At 41.9% G+C, this 16,685-nt stretch overlaps 1 protein-coding gene across 2 annotated transcripts in view; it reads right to left on the bottom strand.

Moving 5' to 3' along the window:
* Positions 1 to 13,246, bottom strand: part of PDLIM5 (PDZ and LIM domain 5) — an 80,996-nt gene extending 67,750 nt beyond the window's left edge. For both annotated transcript variants that reach the window (XM_044428308.1, XM_044428309.1), the window contains exons 1-2: positions 13,090 to 13,246; positions 7,372 to 7,507 (exon numbers count right to left, since the gene is read on the bottom strand). In XM_044428308.1, the coding sequence (XP_044284243.1) occupies positions 7,372 to 7,467 (96 nt within the window). In that variant the 5' untranslated portion in view covers positions 7,468 to 7,507; positions 13,090 to 13,246. The remainder of the gene's footprint in view (positions 1 to 7,371; positions 7,508 to 13,089) is intronic.
* Positions 13,247 to 16,685: the final 3,439 nt, after the last annotated feature.

The raw sequence follows: 16,685 nt of genomic DNA, 5'->3' as shown, positions 1-16,685 counted from the left end.
CACAAAAGGTCAAACAATGGGATGCAAAGCAAAAGCATAGCAAGAGGTGTGTCACAGTATTACACAAGACACAAACAGAGGACCCAATCAGTTCAATGAAGGATGCTGTCACTGCAGGTGTGACCCACTCCTGTTAATGGCCAAGTGCACTGACGCTGTTTTTCCACATGATGTCAGGTCAAAGACTGAATTCTTTTCTAGGACAGACATTCTCAGTAAATCTTTTAAATTAATATGTAGCAAGCCTTAAGATATTTTTTTCAGATGTACAAAATAATTTAGAACTTATTGGGCTGCCATTTAAGGCCTACACTGACAAGACGCTGCTGCCATCCCAAATTTCAGAAGTCAGCTATGAAAAATATTTTATTTGGTCAAGGAAATACCAATTTTCTCACTATTTTAAGCAAACAAAAGATAATCTTCTGTCAGGCATTTCCTTTTATGGATAGTAGGGTAATATGAAGGTTTTTCTTGTTTTTAAGAAACTTAGGGAACCCATATTATCTCCTGGCTCTCTACCAAGAAAAACAAACAAACCTTTCAACGCCACATCTCTTTTCACAATACCCTTAAGGATAACCATCAGCAAGTGAATGAGAAAAAAGTTTTGCCTAAAAATAGCTCATTAAAATGGAGAGGACATTGATGGGAGTAGTCAGCCCTGTGGGCTCAAAATGAAAACAAGAAAAAACAAAGCCTCATTCTTTTCTATCTACATTAAAGAAGAAACATTTCTATACTCTTTCCTTCAAGCCTATTTTGACCCTTCTGTAAATAGGATTTTGTTTTTGTTTTTTCTTGTCCTTAAATGAATAAGAGATAGAGACCTAGAAACAGATTCAGTTAGAAGGCTTATTACAGAAAACAAAGGACAGAAAAGGAAGAACAAGGGAAAGCCACTATTCTCTTGAAAATACAGGAAGCAACTGTATACCTGCTTCCCTGTGCATCAATGGAAAAAGCATTTATGATACACATGCTACTAGAAAGAGGGTCTTTTCAGTGGCGTCCCCCCACCATTAGGGAACCTTACCCAGCAGGTACATCACTTTCTTTCTGGTGTCAGGTTAAGACATTTTTGTTCTCTCAGGCCAGGTTGGTTTTTGTATTTTATTGTGTTAATTTTATATTCAATTACTATTTATTATTTTTGAAGTTGTACAATTACTAATACATTTTAATAATATGTAGTCTTTTCACCAATGGAAATGCATATGAATACAGATTCTACAATTTAGTTTGTGTTTTTTAAAGCTGCTCTGCAAATGATCTTGTCCCCAATTTGCCTGGAAACAGAAGGCAGAAGAGATGTCTTTGATAGGGTGTTTCCCTTCCACTACCCTAACCCACTCACATTTTCACTTGTCACTGCTCAATATGATGCTACTTGCTAGTGATTTCAGTCTGCAGTGATGTATGAAACATTTATCCAGTTAAGACAAATTCCAGACTAAATTAATTAATCTGATATTCATGTTGTTTCTTCAGAAGCAGCAAAAGCAGCCTATACTGGCACCAAAGAACAAATCTAGAAAGCCATGAAACTATCGCCACCATAATTTTAAACAGAAAATGAGCTTAGCTGTTCACAGGTGACAAAATCCAGAGGTTTAAGAAAGATGGCTTGTTGAGGAAGTGTCTCTTATTCCTATAACACACTACACATGACCTTACCCTTTACAGGTTGTGCAGTGTACAGGAAAACATTAACTTCTGGGTGCTTTGAGCTTAATAATGCAATAGTTAACCCAACAACAAAGCAACCCAGTGGTCTTTCTACATGTCATGCTGCACAACCTACAAAGGAGCTGATCCTTTGGGTTGTCATTGTGTGCAGCCCTGGTCTAAAGTCTTGCCCAGTGGAACGTCTTCTTGCTCAAAGTCCAACTCTTTCCACAGGAATATGCCACCTCAAGGAAGACCACCTTAATAAGGCACTAAATGGCATCTTTCTACACAACTGCCTTCTAAGGACTCCGGTACCTAGCTAATACCAAATTAATTTCTAACCTATACAGTTCGAGAGTTTTGGAAACTTACAACTGACCAAAGCTTTGCTATGCTTTTGACCAAGCTGCTTCTTTATGACATCACATGCAAAGACTTTAGCCCTGCAATGGTCCTATTTACCTTTTCTTATGGGAAAGAAAAGTTCATGATCAATTTTTGAAACCCATTTCTATTTGTTTTATTTCATTATTAGACCAACGGTGCATTATTAATCTCAAACCTATCAATCTGAAATTCAAAAGTCACTTGACCAGCATGTTAAGTATCTGCTGAAGAAATGCATGTTTTTCCATATTTAGAAACTTAACTAAAATTAGAGTAGCCCATGACATTAAATGAAAAGAAAACATTTAATGTCATAAGGGCAGGAGGAGTCTCAGATTTCAGCACAAAAATGTACATTTCCCCGATGAGAGGGAATTTGTTCAGTCTTCACTTAGTGATTCCCATACAGCTATATGAATGCTCAGAATTTTCTCTCACAGACTTAAAGTATGTTTTCAGTCACAGGACAGCCTTTCACTTTACAGCAGTACCAGAATGTTTTTCAAAATACCATCAATTTTACTCTTATGCCTTTCTGCTTTTGCTCTTACCCTCCAGCACCTCAACCTCACCTGCTTCTGTAAACCTTGTTGTATCTCTTGCCATGAGCAGTTGTTGGATGGTTTAGGATGAAGGTTGGCAAAGTGAGGCCCAAAGTGCCTCCACCAATGCGACCCATAATAAGCTGTAGTTGACCTTTCAGCAGTCTGGAGTGGTTTGCCACCAAATTTTAGCAAGTAACCACTGCTTCTTTTTCCTGCGGTGCCCTGGAAATGCTCTAGTATCCCTTAGAGTGTTTCCCCATCTCTTCACCATTCTCTTCCCCACTCTTGGTTTATGTAAAACACTATACCAATGAGCTACCATATTTTTCCATGTATAAGATGATATTTTTTCTTAAAAATATTTACCTAAAATTGGAGGGGAGTATTATACATGGGGGGCCAAGAGGAGAACTGCGGACGCACTTGGGTGGGGGGGACTGGCATGATCGGGGCGCGCTCGGGAGGAGGGGGGGGTGGGGGTGGTTGGGGGGAGGGGGGTGCGCTCAGGGGGAGGTGGACGTGGGGGTGGGCACATGCACATGTGCAGCAGCAACTTGCTCAGAGATCAGTAAGAAAAGTGGGGGGCATCTATAAAAGTGGGGGGCATCTATAAATGGGGGCATCTTATAGATGAAAAAATATGGTATATTTTGGAGATGGAAGAAGGTAAATGTGCACAAGCAAGTCTGGCTTCTTCACTGGCTCTTGGTAAAGCAGTTGCTACGTTCTTAAATGAAAGGGAACCCAAGTACTGGAGAGGAGACTGTGGGTAACAGGAGCAAAGCAGAGAAAGAAGAGCGTGTTGGCCAACAGTTCAGGATGGAGCGCGATCCTGAACCTGTTTCGTTACAAGCGCTGAGCTAACCAGGCTTACTGCCAAGTTAGGGCAGCATCCAGCACTGCACAGATATATGAGCAGCATGGTTTGGGCAAGTGTGCAATGCTGAGTGTGTTAGTGCAGGTTTAGGAGAGAGAAAATGAGGAAGTGTGAGAAAGAAAAGGGATGCTCACGCAGAGTATGATTCAGACATGTGCACTGGTACACTGGCCATCCATACAAGCACTGCTCGCGTCCATTGTGAAATCCCAGCTTTTTTGATCTGCCATTCCCATAAATCAGTGAACTTTTTGTTGATCACTTCCAAAATGGTCCACAAACTCTGTATCACTACTGTCAATTTATATATACTCTAACAAGCTATTAAAATATTGGCCAAGAATTATGGTGACATTTCAATGCCACTCCATTCTGAACTACACTTTAATGCTGTTATTCATTTTGTTACTAGCCACATCCAAGTTACATTATATAGTTACCAAGTCTCTCAGAATACAGCTTTACTTTGTAGCAATCTCTGGAACACTCTTCTTTTAACCCAGCCATTAGTCCCTAAATAAGCACATCCTGTTCTCAGCACCTCCCCCTGCTACAACGATCCAGTCTTTTCCCCGCACTATAAACTGAGATGAAAATAGCAAGCTTGCTATGGCAATTGTGGAGGTAAATGGCATATTTTTATAAAGTTGCATAACTTGCAATTAGCATAGATCAAAGTCCCCTGCTGTCTCCATTCATTTGAGCTTACTTCATCCAAAGCCCAAAAGCTGAAATCATTCTTGCCACTTCAATCAGGTACCTACCAATAATACTAAGACTGCTGAAGCAACACAGATGGGTTTTAATGAAGGAAACTTTTTTGGGTGCTTGCTGAGTAAGTCGTTTGTTTTTATGGAGTGTCTTGTTAGGAATAAATCCATTAGAAACCAATTTCTATTCAGTAACTGTGTTAAAAGTGCTGTTCTAAAGTATGTTTAAACTTGCTTTGCATGCAGCCTGTTGCAATGCCAGCCCCCAATACAAAGGCCATAAAAATAACTCCCTCTTGCAGTCTAGAATGACTTGCATGCATGACTGCCCCAAACCCAAGAAGGTCACAACAGACAGCAGGACTTTTGTAAAGGACAGATAAACAGCTCTGCTCCTTTGTCCATGCATTTCTTTATCAGCATTTAATTAGCTACCACTTCTGGCTATACTAGGAAGAGAAGAGTGCTGGGTTGTACACCCTGTTCTGATGTACCAGCCACACAGCATAGTTCCCTTTCATTATCACAGAGGCAATTGATCAGCATACCAGAATGAAGGACATTAACTCCAGACTAAGGGCAGACCATAAAAAGGAACACACAATACATATTACCTCCAACCTAAACTTGAGTGGGGGATGAATGTGCTATTAACTATATAATTAAAAATGGACTTAGTGAACACAGATGCAATCCAGTTGGGACCTGTCCAACTCCCTCCCTCCTCCCCAATGCATGCATAACATTCACTTCAAAGAGACTTCAGGCAGCAGAAGTTCCTAGTAAGTTATGAATTAAAACAAGGCTGTCAGAAGAAAAACAGTAAAACACATATGGTAGCCAACAGTTCTTTAGAAGAGTTAAGTGAGATTCTTACAAGGCCATTTAAAATGGTAAAATTCAAAGAACTGTTTGGTAGCTTAGATGGGGTTACCAGAAACAACATTCCTCCTACACATAGGATTGGAACCAGTACTTTTAGAACAGTTCTTTTATTTAAACTTCTCAACCACAATATATAAACCAGTGCAGAGTATCCAAAGTTATAAATATTAATGTAATGATTTGCTTAAAAGTGGAAGCCATTCTGAGCAACTGCAAGCTACTCCTAGAAAAAGAATATGTAGATACACTCCAGTGTTCAGATGGAGAAGCAAGGGCATATCTAAGTTTTGCACCCAGACAGATTTGAAGCCATCTGTCCTACCAAGGCAATCCACATAAGGGTCAAAGGAGCTGACTGATTGATCTCTGAGCTCACCTTATTCATGTGTTTGAAGATACTGACATACTAAATGTTTTACACAGAAACACATACAGTACGGTATGCGAACTAACAGAATGGCAAAAGCAATAAATTAGAGAAGTATTACAACTAGGGAAGCCTCAGGGAACAACTAGGTTGTAAAGAGACATTGGAAACTTGCAGCAGTTTCCAGCACTGGGTGGAAACTGTTTCTCCCTGACAACATCTTGTGGACATCTATTCAGCTATATGTTCAGTCTGTATGATTAGCATATGCTATTCTTGAGACTGTTAAAGTGGTCAGTAACATATCTCCTTTATTTAAGTGAGCTGACATCACTACTAACCCTTTCTTATGATCCATCCCCTTCTCTTCTTAATGTTTGTATCTAGAGTTGCATTACAGAGTTACAAAGAGATTTTATCACATATGCATTAATCTATAGTGGGCTGACTGTACATCCTTGACTACTTGTCAGCATATAAATCACATGAAACATTTCTTGAAAAGTTACTTATAAATAAGAAAAGTATCCTATATTCTAATATTAAGATTACACGCAACGTCTGGGGAACCTTGAATTAACTACAGTTTAACAGTGCAATCCTATCGATGTTAACTTAGAAGTCTGCAACATTACTCCCAGGTAAGTGGGTTTGGCTTACAGGCTACATTACATAGCCTGTACATAGCCTCTTTGACTGAGGCATGCTGGGAGTTGTAGGACATTCTTCTCTGTATAGAACTGCATCCTAAATTTGTGTTTTAAACTGTTCTGTGCTTTCTATTTATTGCATCACCGATTCTCCTTTGTATTTTCCTCGACTATGTTAACCACCTGTTTGTGTTCATCTTATGAACTGAGGAAATACTTTTATGCCAACTACCATCCTGATAAGCAAGATCTCTTTTATAAATATTGTAATTTCAGCTTCCTTTTTATTGTTAGTACAGGAATTTGCAAAACCAGAGTGAGACTGAAATAGCAACAGGAAGCTATTTTCTGGGTAGGAAGCCACAGGGCTACAACCACATTCCCTTATCCTACGCAGCAGAACATTTCCCCAGCCAATCTCACGTTTTTGCAAAAGGGCCAATCTGACCCAGACAGCGGGACAAGGGTTGCAGCAATTCTTCTACGAGGAAAAATTACAGCATCTGAAACTGGGAGGTGGGCAAAACGGGGCAGAATTGTGCATGGTGTGGAGAAAGTACATTTCTAATACTTTTTCTCTGTCTCCCATAGCATTAGAACCCAGGATCATACCAGGAGGCTAACAGGTGAGCAATGCAGGTCAGATAAAAGATATATTTCACAAAGCACATGGCTGAACTATGCAATGCATCTTCCAAGATATAGTGACGGCCACCAATTGGGACAGCATTAAAAGGGTACTGGATAAATTCAGGGAAGCCATCAATGGCTGTTATTTCTGACAACTACATGCTACCTCCAGATCAGGGACAGCGCATCTATGTACACTAGTTGGGAAATTTCAGCAGGAACTTCGCGTGCTGCTTGTGAATTTCTTGTGGACAGCTGGTTCACCACTGCATGACAGAAGGCTGGACTAGATGCACCCTTGGCCTGATCCAAAAGAGCTCCTCTTATGTAGCTAAAATATCAAGTACCAAAATGTTCACTATGATCCACTGCCTTCCCCAGTCATGCTGTTGCTCAGATATACATCAAAAGAAAGCTATCACACCCTAATGACATACACCTTTTGATTCACAGTCAAACATAGCAATTATCTTATATATTAAACATTTGAAGGTCAGTACTCTCACATCAAGGTGAGACACTGCTTCTCCTTTTAAAGATAAGCTGAATTCCCAAGAAGTACACAAAGCATGTCTCTCTACTCAGAACCCAGATAACGTCCCACAGATCCTCACTGTCATATGCATAAAAGCAGGCAGAACATGCTTACCCGAGAGATAGTCAGAGGCATGTTGAAATCTTTGCCACCTTGCAGCCTGAAACCCCAAGGGGCTGGACCAACCAAAGAAACACTGTAGTTGTTCATGGTGCTTGGCAGTCAAGATCTAAATCCAGAAACTGAGTGTCTGCAAGAGAGGATTAGAAATTCCTTATTATACTGACAAAATACACACATGAAAGCAACAAAGGCAAAAATTCCATATGCTTTCCAAAGCAAGAGGCACAAGTGTTGACATCTTGGCCTGAAAGCAGCTGAATGAAAGCTAACTTTCGTAAGAGAAAGAGAAATGCTGACAGTCAGACAGGGAGATTACTACCTGCCCAGGCAATGGTTAGGCCTTGTAACGTGGGAGGATTCCTACTGTTTCTGCTAGATGTATGGTGCTGTGCCAGGAATGCTGTTTTTGGGCTACTATTCCTTTTTTTTTTCCTGGTAGACAGGGACTTTACATTCTTATTTGAATTACCATGGTGGACTCTGCCTGGGCTGCTCTTGAACAGTGTTTGGAAGCCATTTATTCATAAATGATTAGTGTTTCGTCACAAAGAACCACACCATCAGAATATTCAAATCACTGCACTAGTTGCCTTTGAGTTTCAGGCAAATTTCAATAGGAATATTTTGACTTCTAAATTCCTGGGGAGAGAGTATTTTATGCAGGACTTCTTTCCCATCAATGTATTTTTGCCAACAAAAATGTATTTTTTCAGCAGGCATCTTGCTTGGTACACCCTCTAAGATTGCAGCCTACATTAAATGAAGCTATGCAGGGTAAAGGGCTACTTTGTGGTGGAACCTGCACTTCTTTGTAAGAAATCCTGCCAGGCAAAGGGTCTAAGCAGGGTTGCACAAACACAATGTCCTACTGGTTGCGGTCTTTAAGCAACAGAAATAGGCAGAAACGTCTTCTTGACAGCTGCCTTTACAGCTAAGCATGAAGCAAGTTAACCATCCACTTCCTTAAATATTCTGTATACCAAAGAGGAGGCCCTCTTGCTCTGTTGGAGACAAGCTCCTTCCTGCCATATTGTGGCCCATGAAAATGGCTCAGTGGGGAGCGTAATTAGCCCCTTACTTTGAACAACATTTGGAAATGACAAGAACTGCTCAGAACAAGGGAATGGTCCTTCACTGGTTTATTTTTGATGGTCAAATGCTGTCTTCATCACCTGGAGAGCAGCAGCCACATGGGGTGGAACAGTTTCCAAGTAATTTTGTGATGCTACATTTTTCCACAGCATGTATGCATATGTCTGGGCTTTCGTGCTGTAATCATGCTCTTTGACCCAACTGTAGGATGTTAACTTCTATAAGTTAAAGGGTAGCATTGGCAAAGCTTATTGCTCAGTTGCCCATGGGACTAAAAATAAAAATAAATTAAATTAAAAAGGAGTGACAAGCCCTTCCAATACATACAACACTGCATCAGGCTTATACATGGCATGTTTGCCCTCTATTGCTAACACCTTTCAATAACAAACTGAAGGAAAACTGAAACTAAGACATCTGAGATTATGGTTTGTTTCATCTTCCGCAGAGAAGTGTTTGATTTCTTCTCTTGTGCTCAGAAAGTCAGGAGTGTTTGCATAAGCCTTTTATTCATGTAGTGCTTGTGGTTACTTTGAGCTAAGTTATCATGTAGGGACACAAGAAGACTAGCATGTGGCATCACAATAAAAATGCTGAAGGAAGACAGACAACCGGTAAATGTAAATATTGTGAGCAGAAGTATGTTAACAATGCAACAAGAATGAGGAACCATTTAACGACATATAAAAACTGTCCTTAAATAATGCAAGAAACATGCAGGAAGCTGCTAGACACCAGTGGGGGGGGGGGGCTCATAGTTCCAAGCATTGGAACCCCCTCCCCACATCACTATGTTTGAGTCCTTCCAAGACTAGCATAAAGTCGGAGCATCCTTTCCTAAGTCTTTTCTTCAAGCTAAAGGGCAGCAGTCTCAGGAACCATAAATGATGCCTGCCCCTCAAAACTAGCCAAAATTACACATCTGCTTGTTACCTCCAAGAGTTAGTTACTGGGTGCTAGCTTGTTTGCTTTTCAACTATGTAACATTCTTCATTTCTCTACATTCCCAATCTTGTTAGAAATAGAGGAATATAAGGAAGAATATCTGTCATTCTTTGGGAGGGCAGGTGTTCTACTTAATCCTAAGTATGCTAAGGGTAAAAACAGGCATTAGTTTATTAGTTTCCCTAGGGAGAAAGATCAGCCTGATGAATACAAGCCAACAAGCCAGCCTTGCTAGCATGAAGCTGTTAGATTTGCAGAGCACCAGCTTGGGAAAACTGATTATATGTCACTTTTTCAGTGAAATGGCTCTGGAAATAGCTGAACCCAGAATAAATTATGCTCAGGAACTTGGCCTCAGTTCAGAAGCTTTAGCCAGCTCTAAGTCTTCTCATTTTCTTCTGAAGGGGAAATGTTTTGTATGTGTGTACAATACAAAATGCCTGACATTTGCTCATTATAGAAGTTAACTTGGATTGGAAAGAGTTCTAGATAAGGTCTGTTCTATTTCTAGGGCTCTGAGACAATTTAACAGCCATTAAGATGGAGCTTCTAGAAGTCTAGCTTAAATTTCACCACAGGGAGGAAGGAATGATCTTCTCACTGTCACAATTCAGAGCACAGGATAAAATCTGAAAAAACAATTCATATCTCATTTATGGGTTTTTCACAGGCAACTGGTTGGCTACTGTACAGAACACTAGACTAGATAGGCCTTTGGTCTGATTTAGCTTGGCTTGTCTTCTGTTAAAATAGTTGTTACATAAGCACATTTGTAAAAAAAAACATTGCTGAATTAATCATTACTGAATATATTTTATTGTTGTCTTAACCTAAGGGTAAAAGGATACTAAGGAAGAGAGAACTGGAAGCAATATTTGCATGCATGTTTATGAATGTATACACAAGCTGCAATACTAAGTAGCCATGAATGTTTAATTATCAATGTCCTTGATAATTTCTGCTGATCTCTGGATTTCTTAATCTCAATGTAGCAAACAAAATAAATTGATATTTAACACCTGCCTTTTAAAATTAAGTGATCAAGAAATTCTGAAATGGAAGAATAAGATGTAAGAATTAAGAATCATCTTAGGTGGAATAATTGAGTCATATTTTTTCTTGTGCTTTATGGATTTAACAACACTTATATGTAACCATTACAGCAAGAAAGCAGAATGATAAGGATGTTCCATTTTTCAGTACATTTGGTTAAGGTAGTTGACCTTACCTGACACACAAAGTAATTGCAGATTGTTTTGTGTTCTGCAACTTCATGATAAAATAGTGTCTTCCATTTTTATATATTTGGACTAAGAGGTCACACAGGCTTCAAAATGAAACTAGAACATGGTACAGAAAGATACTGAAGCTACTCAGTATTTAAGACAGTTCTTGAGTTAAGCAAGTGATTGGGGGAGAAATAGAAAATGTGAGGGGTCTTATTTTCCCTGAAGCATGTTCTTATGTAAATGTGGAAGGGGGGCCAACAAAATTGCAAACAAAGTTTCATATACTGTAACAATTTTACCAGAGTTTCTCATTCTTTAGTTCAGCAAAACTCTCTGGAAGAAGAAGAAAAAAACAGTACACCTCCAAGAGCAGGTTTTCCAAATACAGACACACAGAAATTAGCAACATTCTACTGGCTGCCAGGTTGGAAGAATTCTGGCATGTGATTGGTTGAAGAAGTGTCTTGCTGCCGGGACAAATTCGTCTATTTCACTATCAATCACAGGCCCTAATCCTGAGACACTCTGTTACAGATCAGAGTTTAAAGCCAGGATAGGAAAGGTCAGCAAGGTACTTCAGTCCTCCCTCACTTCATAATCTTATAGCAAAAGTTCATCTTTCTTCCAGGAGCCACTGGACTGGAACACTGCATATCATGACAATAAGTAGGGCTTCAGATTTTGGAAATCACTGCATACATTAATGATTGTCTCGAACAATGAATAGTAGTTACATGCAGACAATCAATGGACAGTAGTTACATGTAGACAATAATACAGTAGACAAACATAAGAGGCTTGTTTATAAACATCATTTATCTATCCCTTTTTCTTACAAAGAATCCAAAGCAGCTTTCAAAATTCTCCTCCTGCTGCTCTCAGTCTTATCCTCACAACAACCACCATGTGAGGTAGTTTAGGCTGAAAGTCTGCGACTGGTGCAAAGCTACCCAGTTGGGTCCATGGCTGAGTGGGGACTACAACCCAGATCGCCCGAGTCCTAGTCCCACACTCTAAACAATTACACCACACTGGCTCTTCAGTTAGCACATTTGTTTCCCCTTAACATTCCTTCGAAGTTGAAATGGTTTTTTTTTTCTTTAATTTTATCCTATCCATTTTTAGAAATGATTCCCAGGGTGGATGGGAAATAGCGGGATGTGATAAGTGCTCCTTTTTGCCCTAACCATGCATAGGATTACATCCTTAGATGATCATTTTGATGATGTTCAGGAACTGACTTTTGAACTACATTTAATCCTTGAATTTCTCACATCCAATATTCAACTTACTACATATATTTTCAATTCTAACACATTCCCCTGCAACCATCAGTGAATGTAGAAGAAAGCACCTGAAAATTAAGATACTGAATTTTCAGATTAATTCTTTATCCTAGCATATCTGTTTTGAAAAAGATTCTGACCTTTTTTTTGTTTTTCCATTGCAAATATCTCCCTTCTATTAAAAATTATTTGCATGATATTATTTAATAATATCTGTTTAATATTTATTAATATCCTTAAATGATAAGCAATATGATCAGCTTCAGGATCGCTACAGTTCTGTGGGGCAGCTAACTAGTTCCTGATAAGGAGGAGGAAATAGGAGCAATTCGTCAGCTTTCAGTCACAACCTGGCCTGCTCCACCCTTCTCTGAATGTGTCCTGCAGTCTTTACCGTGTCTAGAATTACCGATTTCCCAACAGGTTGCCCCTGCAGGTTCCGTTGGAGAAGCAGGATGGGGGGGGGGGGGCGCAAGGAGGAAGAGAAGTAACCCAAAATGCAAGCCAGGTAATTCCAGCCCTGGAACCTACCGAACAGGGCTAAGGAGCTGCTCATTTGCCAGCTTCCAGTCTTCTGAAGCGGGTGCGAGGGAGGAAGAAAGGGGAAGTGCCAGCCCTAGACTGTTTTCTATTAAACGGGAAAGGAAGTGCGAGATGAGAAAGAAAAAGAACTCACTACAAAAATAAGCCAGGATCTGACTCCGTTAAGCCACGCCAGGTAAAGCGAGCTGCTGCTGAGACACCTGGGTGGCTCCGGCAAAGGAACGGCTTTCCTCGCCCTTCCCGCCAGCCAGCCGGTCGCGTTTACTGCAGTTCCTTACTAGCGCAGGTCTCCTGCCCCGCAGCCCAGGGACACACAGTAACCGGCGTCTAAGGGCAAACAGGATGTCTCGCCGCCCTCCCCTTCCCCGCCACACACTCGCTCTTCCTCCAGGTCTGCAAGGTGGTGGCGGAGGGACGGCCGAAGAGCCTCCCGTCCCTCGACCCCCCGGAGCCGCACCGGGCTTTCCCCGGGCGCAGCCTTCGCGCCGCAGGGCGCTGCCCCGAGCCGCCGGGCAGACGCGCCTTTGCGCGCCAGGGAAACCCCACGCCGCGGCCCCGGGAAAGAGCCCGTCTCGCTCTTCCCGCCTCGCCCACCCGCAAGCCCCTCGACTCACTGCGGAGGCGGCGGCTGCCCCAAGCGCGCACAGTCGCGGAAAGCGCACAGCACCGACGACGCACGGGCGCTCGCACCGACTCGAGGGCGTGCGAGAGCAAACTCCCCGGCTGCGCGCTTTCGCCGCGAACTCTTGTTTGCACTTCCGCCCCTTTTCTTTGGGCTCCTCCCCTCTCGGCTCGGGAGGCACCGGGAAGTTCTCCCCAGCTGAGAGAGCGGGAAACCTGCCAGAGGGCGCGCACGGGCGCGGGAGGCGAGAGAAGGGGTCCGAGGAGCCCCGCTCGCCGGCTTGGCGGCTCGGGCGCACCCCGCGTATGTTACTCAGAAGCCGGGAGGCTTGCTGCCTTCTGGGCAGGATTCAGAAGGCTGCAGTCTTAAACGGCAGAAAAGCTTTCGCTCGAGCTACTTAAAGTGAAGCACGTCCAAGCCCTGCTAAAAGGAGAACGCTAAGCGTGATTCTCAGATCCCTTGCTTGGGTCCCACTGAATGCCAAAAAGCGCCTTAGTTTGGGCTGTAAGTTCGGTTCCAAACCTGCGTGTAGTTGCTTGTGATCAGGCCCAATTGAAACCAGTGGAATTTTATTCAGTATGAGTAGGCACAGCGTTTCCACTGCAGTCAGCATTGAAGGATTTGTTTCATGTATATTCCACCTTTCTTCCAAAAATGCCACACATGGCCATTCCTTCCAACTCATTTTCTCTTAAAAAGAACACTGTCGGGTGATTTAGACTAATTAAAAATTGTTGGTTGGTCCAAGGTCATACAGTGAGCTTCAGTGCTGCACAGGGATTTGTCTCCAGTCTTGATGCTGTTAACTTACAACAGCCTTCCCTGATTGCCTTATAACCTTCTGGTCAGCTCTCATAATCTCCCAGCCAGCATGGCTAATGCATCTGTAGAATACCAGCTTGGTGAGCATGAACTTCCCTGGAGAAGGCAATCATGCTGGGGAAAGTTGAATGCAGAAAAAGAAAAAGATGACCGAATATGAGATGATCTCTATGAAGGAAGCCACAGCCCTGACCGAGTACAAGAGCTGAGCAGGGCTGTCATGGATAGGACATTTTGAAGGGCTTTCATTTGCAGGGTCGCCATAACTCAAGATGACTTGATGTACATAGCAACGACAAAGCATGAGCTACACTATACTGGGTACCCAGGATGCCTATAAGCTTCTGAACTTGGAGAATTATGGGTATCCTATCCAAATTGCTATCTCCCTGCTCTTCCTACTTTGCCATCTGGCAAGGGTGCTTTGGAAAGGGAGGGAAGGAAGCTGCCAAGGACTCATGCTGTGGGCTTCTCCCCTCCCTCCCCTATGGAATGTCCCCTTTAAGCCCTCCTGAGGTAGCATTTCCAGTCTTGAAGAAGCCAGTTGTGAGGGAGGGGAAGGCAGGGGTTAGAATGTAACACTGTACCTCAAGGTATGGCCCTCCTGGTGTTGTGTCCACATTGCCTGGGCCCCCAGTATTGGGAGTTTGGAATGGGGTAGTAGGGTGGTTACTTAACTGAAGATATCTCAAAACAGAATGCTATGTAAGTCCAGACAGGGAAAAATCCTTCAACTCCCAGTATGCCCCAGCCAGAATGGGTGCTTCCGGGTACATTATGAGCCTAGGATTTTATTTTCAGTAAAGAAATGAATTGAGCTTACAGTCCTTTCAGCACAAAAACCTATGTCTAGTCACTGCAAACTTTCTTCATCTCAGCAGCCTAATTTAGATACCAAGAAACTGATGCAATTACCTACCTGCTTCCTGGAATTTAACCAAAAATAAATGTAATTGGATTTGTCATGCCTTTTTGACACTGAAAAGACTGATTTTACATTATTGGAAGCATACATGACTGTCTCTGGGAGTGTAATAGGTGAAGGAGTAATGATGTTTTGAACTGTTGAACCAGTGATCTTTAGGCATAATCTATAAATGGATAAATACGTGGATAGTTGTCTCCTTTTGTTGAAGTGTATATGTATCTATGCTTATGGATAGTAATAAATTTGCTTTTTATAAATTATCTGGGGAATGAACCTTTCATTTGTATCAGTTGTAATCAATCTATTCCAATTTCATGGAACAAAACTGTAATTTTATTTTAATTTATTTTTAATTTTTATTTTGTTCTTTTGATTTTTTTGCTTTAATGAAATTCACAAGAACTTGCTCTCGGTCAGCTATGTTATTGGAAGCATGTTGGGAGCTGTAGCCCAATACATCTTGAGGCTCCATGAGATAAAGGTGAGATAAAAATGGACAAATTATGAACCCAAAAGACTTGTGTTTGTTTAACCAGGTGTTTTTCCCAGTGGAAGTACAGCTGTCACTCCTCCCTGCCTGTAACTATGTTCTAGAATGCTGACAGATGTCTTGTTTGATTTTGCACCAGGCTGGCTTGGTTGGCCAGAAAAAAAGCATGTATTACCAGCATGCTGGGTCATGCCAGCCTTCCCTTACCACCCACAATGACATATGCATTCATCATCTCCTGGCTACATGAAAGGAATTAACTGTCTGCTATGCAGATCTGTCTTACAGCTGGGCAAGGCTAGTCCTGGTGGATTTATGCTACATCTACTGTCGGGGACAATATGGCTATGGACAACGATTGCTGGGGAACATGAGTGGGGGCAGTGCTCTTGCAGTCATGTCCTGCTTGTGGGTTTCCCATGGTCGGTCCAGCTGGATGAATTTCTGGCATTTGGTCAACATGGGACTAGAATAGTAGACTAAATGGACCCTTGGCCTGATCCAGAAAGGCTGTTCTTATGTTCCTTATGTGGCTAGAATGGCTATTGCCAAGATGTTTGCTCTGATCAGCTGCCTTCCCTTGTCATGTTGTAGCTCAGATGTACTTCAAAAGAAAGCTATCACACCCTAATGACATACACCTTTTGATTCACTGTCAACAGTGATAGGAAAATAGCATTCTGTTAGCAGTTATCGTAAATATTAAACCTTTGAAGGTCAGTGCTGTCACATCAAGGAGAGATACTGCTCCTTCCCTTAAAGATAAGCTGAATTCCCAAACTTTAAACAAAGTACATATCTTTGCACTCAGCAAGCAGATCTTTATATGCATAAAAGCAGGCAGAACATAGTCAAAGGCACGTTTAAATCTCTGTCACCTTGTAGCTTGAAACCCCCAGGGCTAGACTATCCAATGAAACACTGTAGCTGTTCATGGTGCTTGGAAGTCAGGGCCTAAGTCCAGAAAATAAGTTTCTATGAGTTTCTGATCATAGTAACAAAACATGTACAAGCAACAGTTTCTAACAGTTCATATGTTTTCCAAAGTGAGAGGCGCAAGGGTTTGTGCCGCTGCCTGAAAGGGGCAGAATGAAAGCCAACTAAATCAGAGACATGCTGAAGGGAGATTACTACCTGCTGGGGCAATGGTTTACACCTGGGTAATAGCTGGGCTTTGCATATGGGGAGCATTCCCACTCTTCCTGCTAGATATGTGCTGCTGATGTGCCAGGAGTGCATTAATGCTTTGGGCTGATACTCCAATTGGGCCACCTCTGAAGAGCATGGACTTTGCATTCTTGCTTAAATTATGATGGACTCCACCTGGTCTGCTCTTCATTCTTCATGT

Source organism: Varanus komodoensis, unplaced genomic scaffold (genome assembly GCF_004798865.1).
Source record: "Varanus komodoensis strain SLA01 unplaced genomic scaffold, ASM479886v1 scaffold2, whole genome shotgun sequence".
NCBI classification, from domain to species: domain Eukaryota; kingdom Metazoa; phylum Chordata; class Lepidosauria; order Squamata; family Varanidae; genus Varanus; species Varanus komodoensis.
This window is presented reverse-complemented; position numbering and strand designations above follow the sequence as displayed.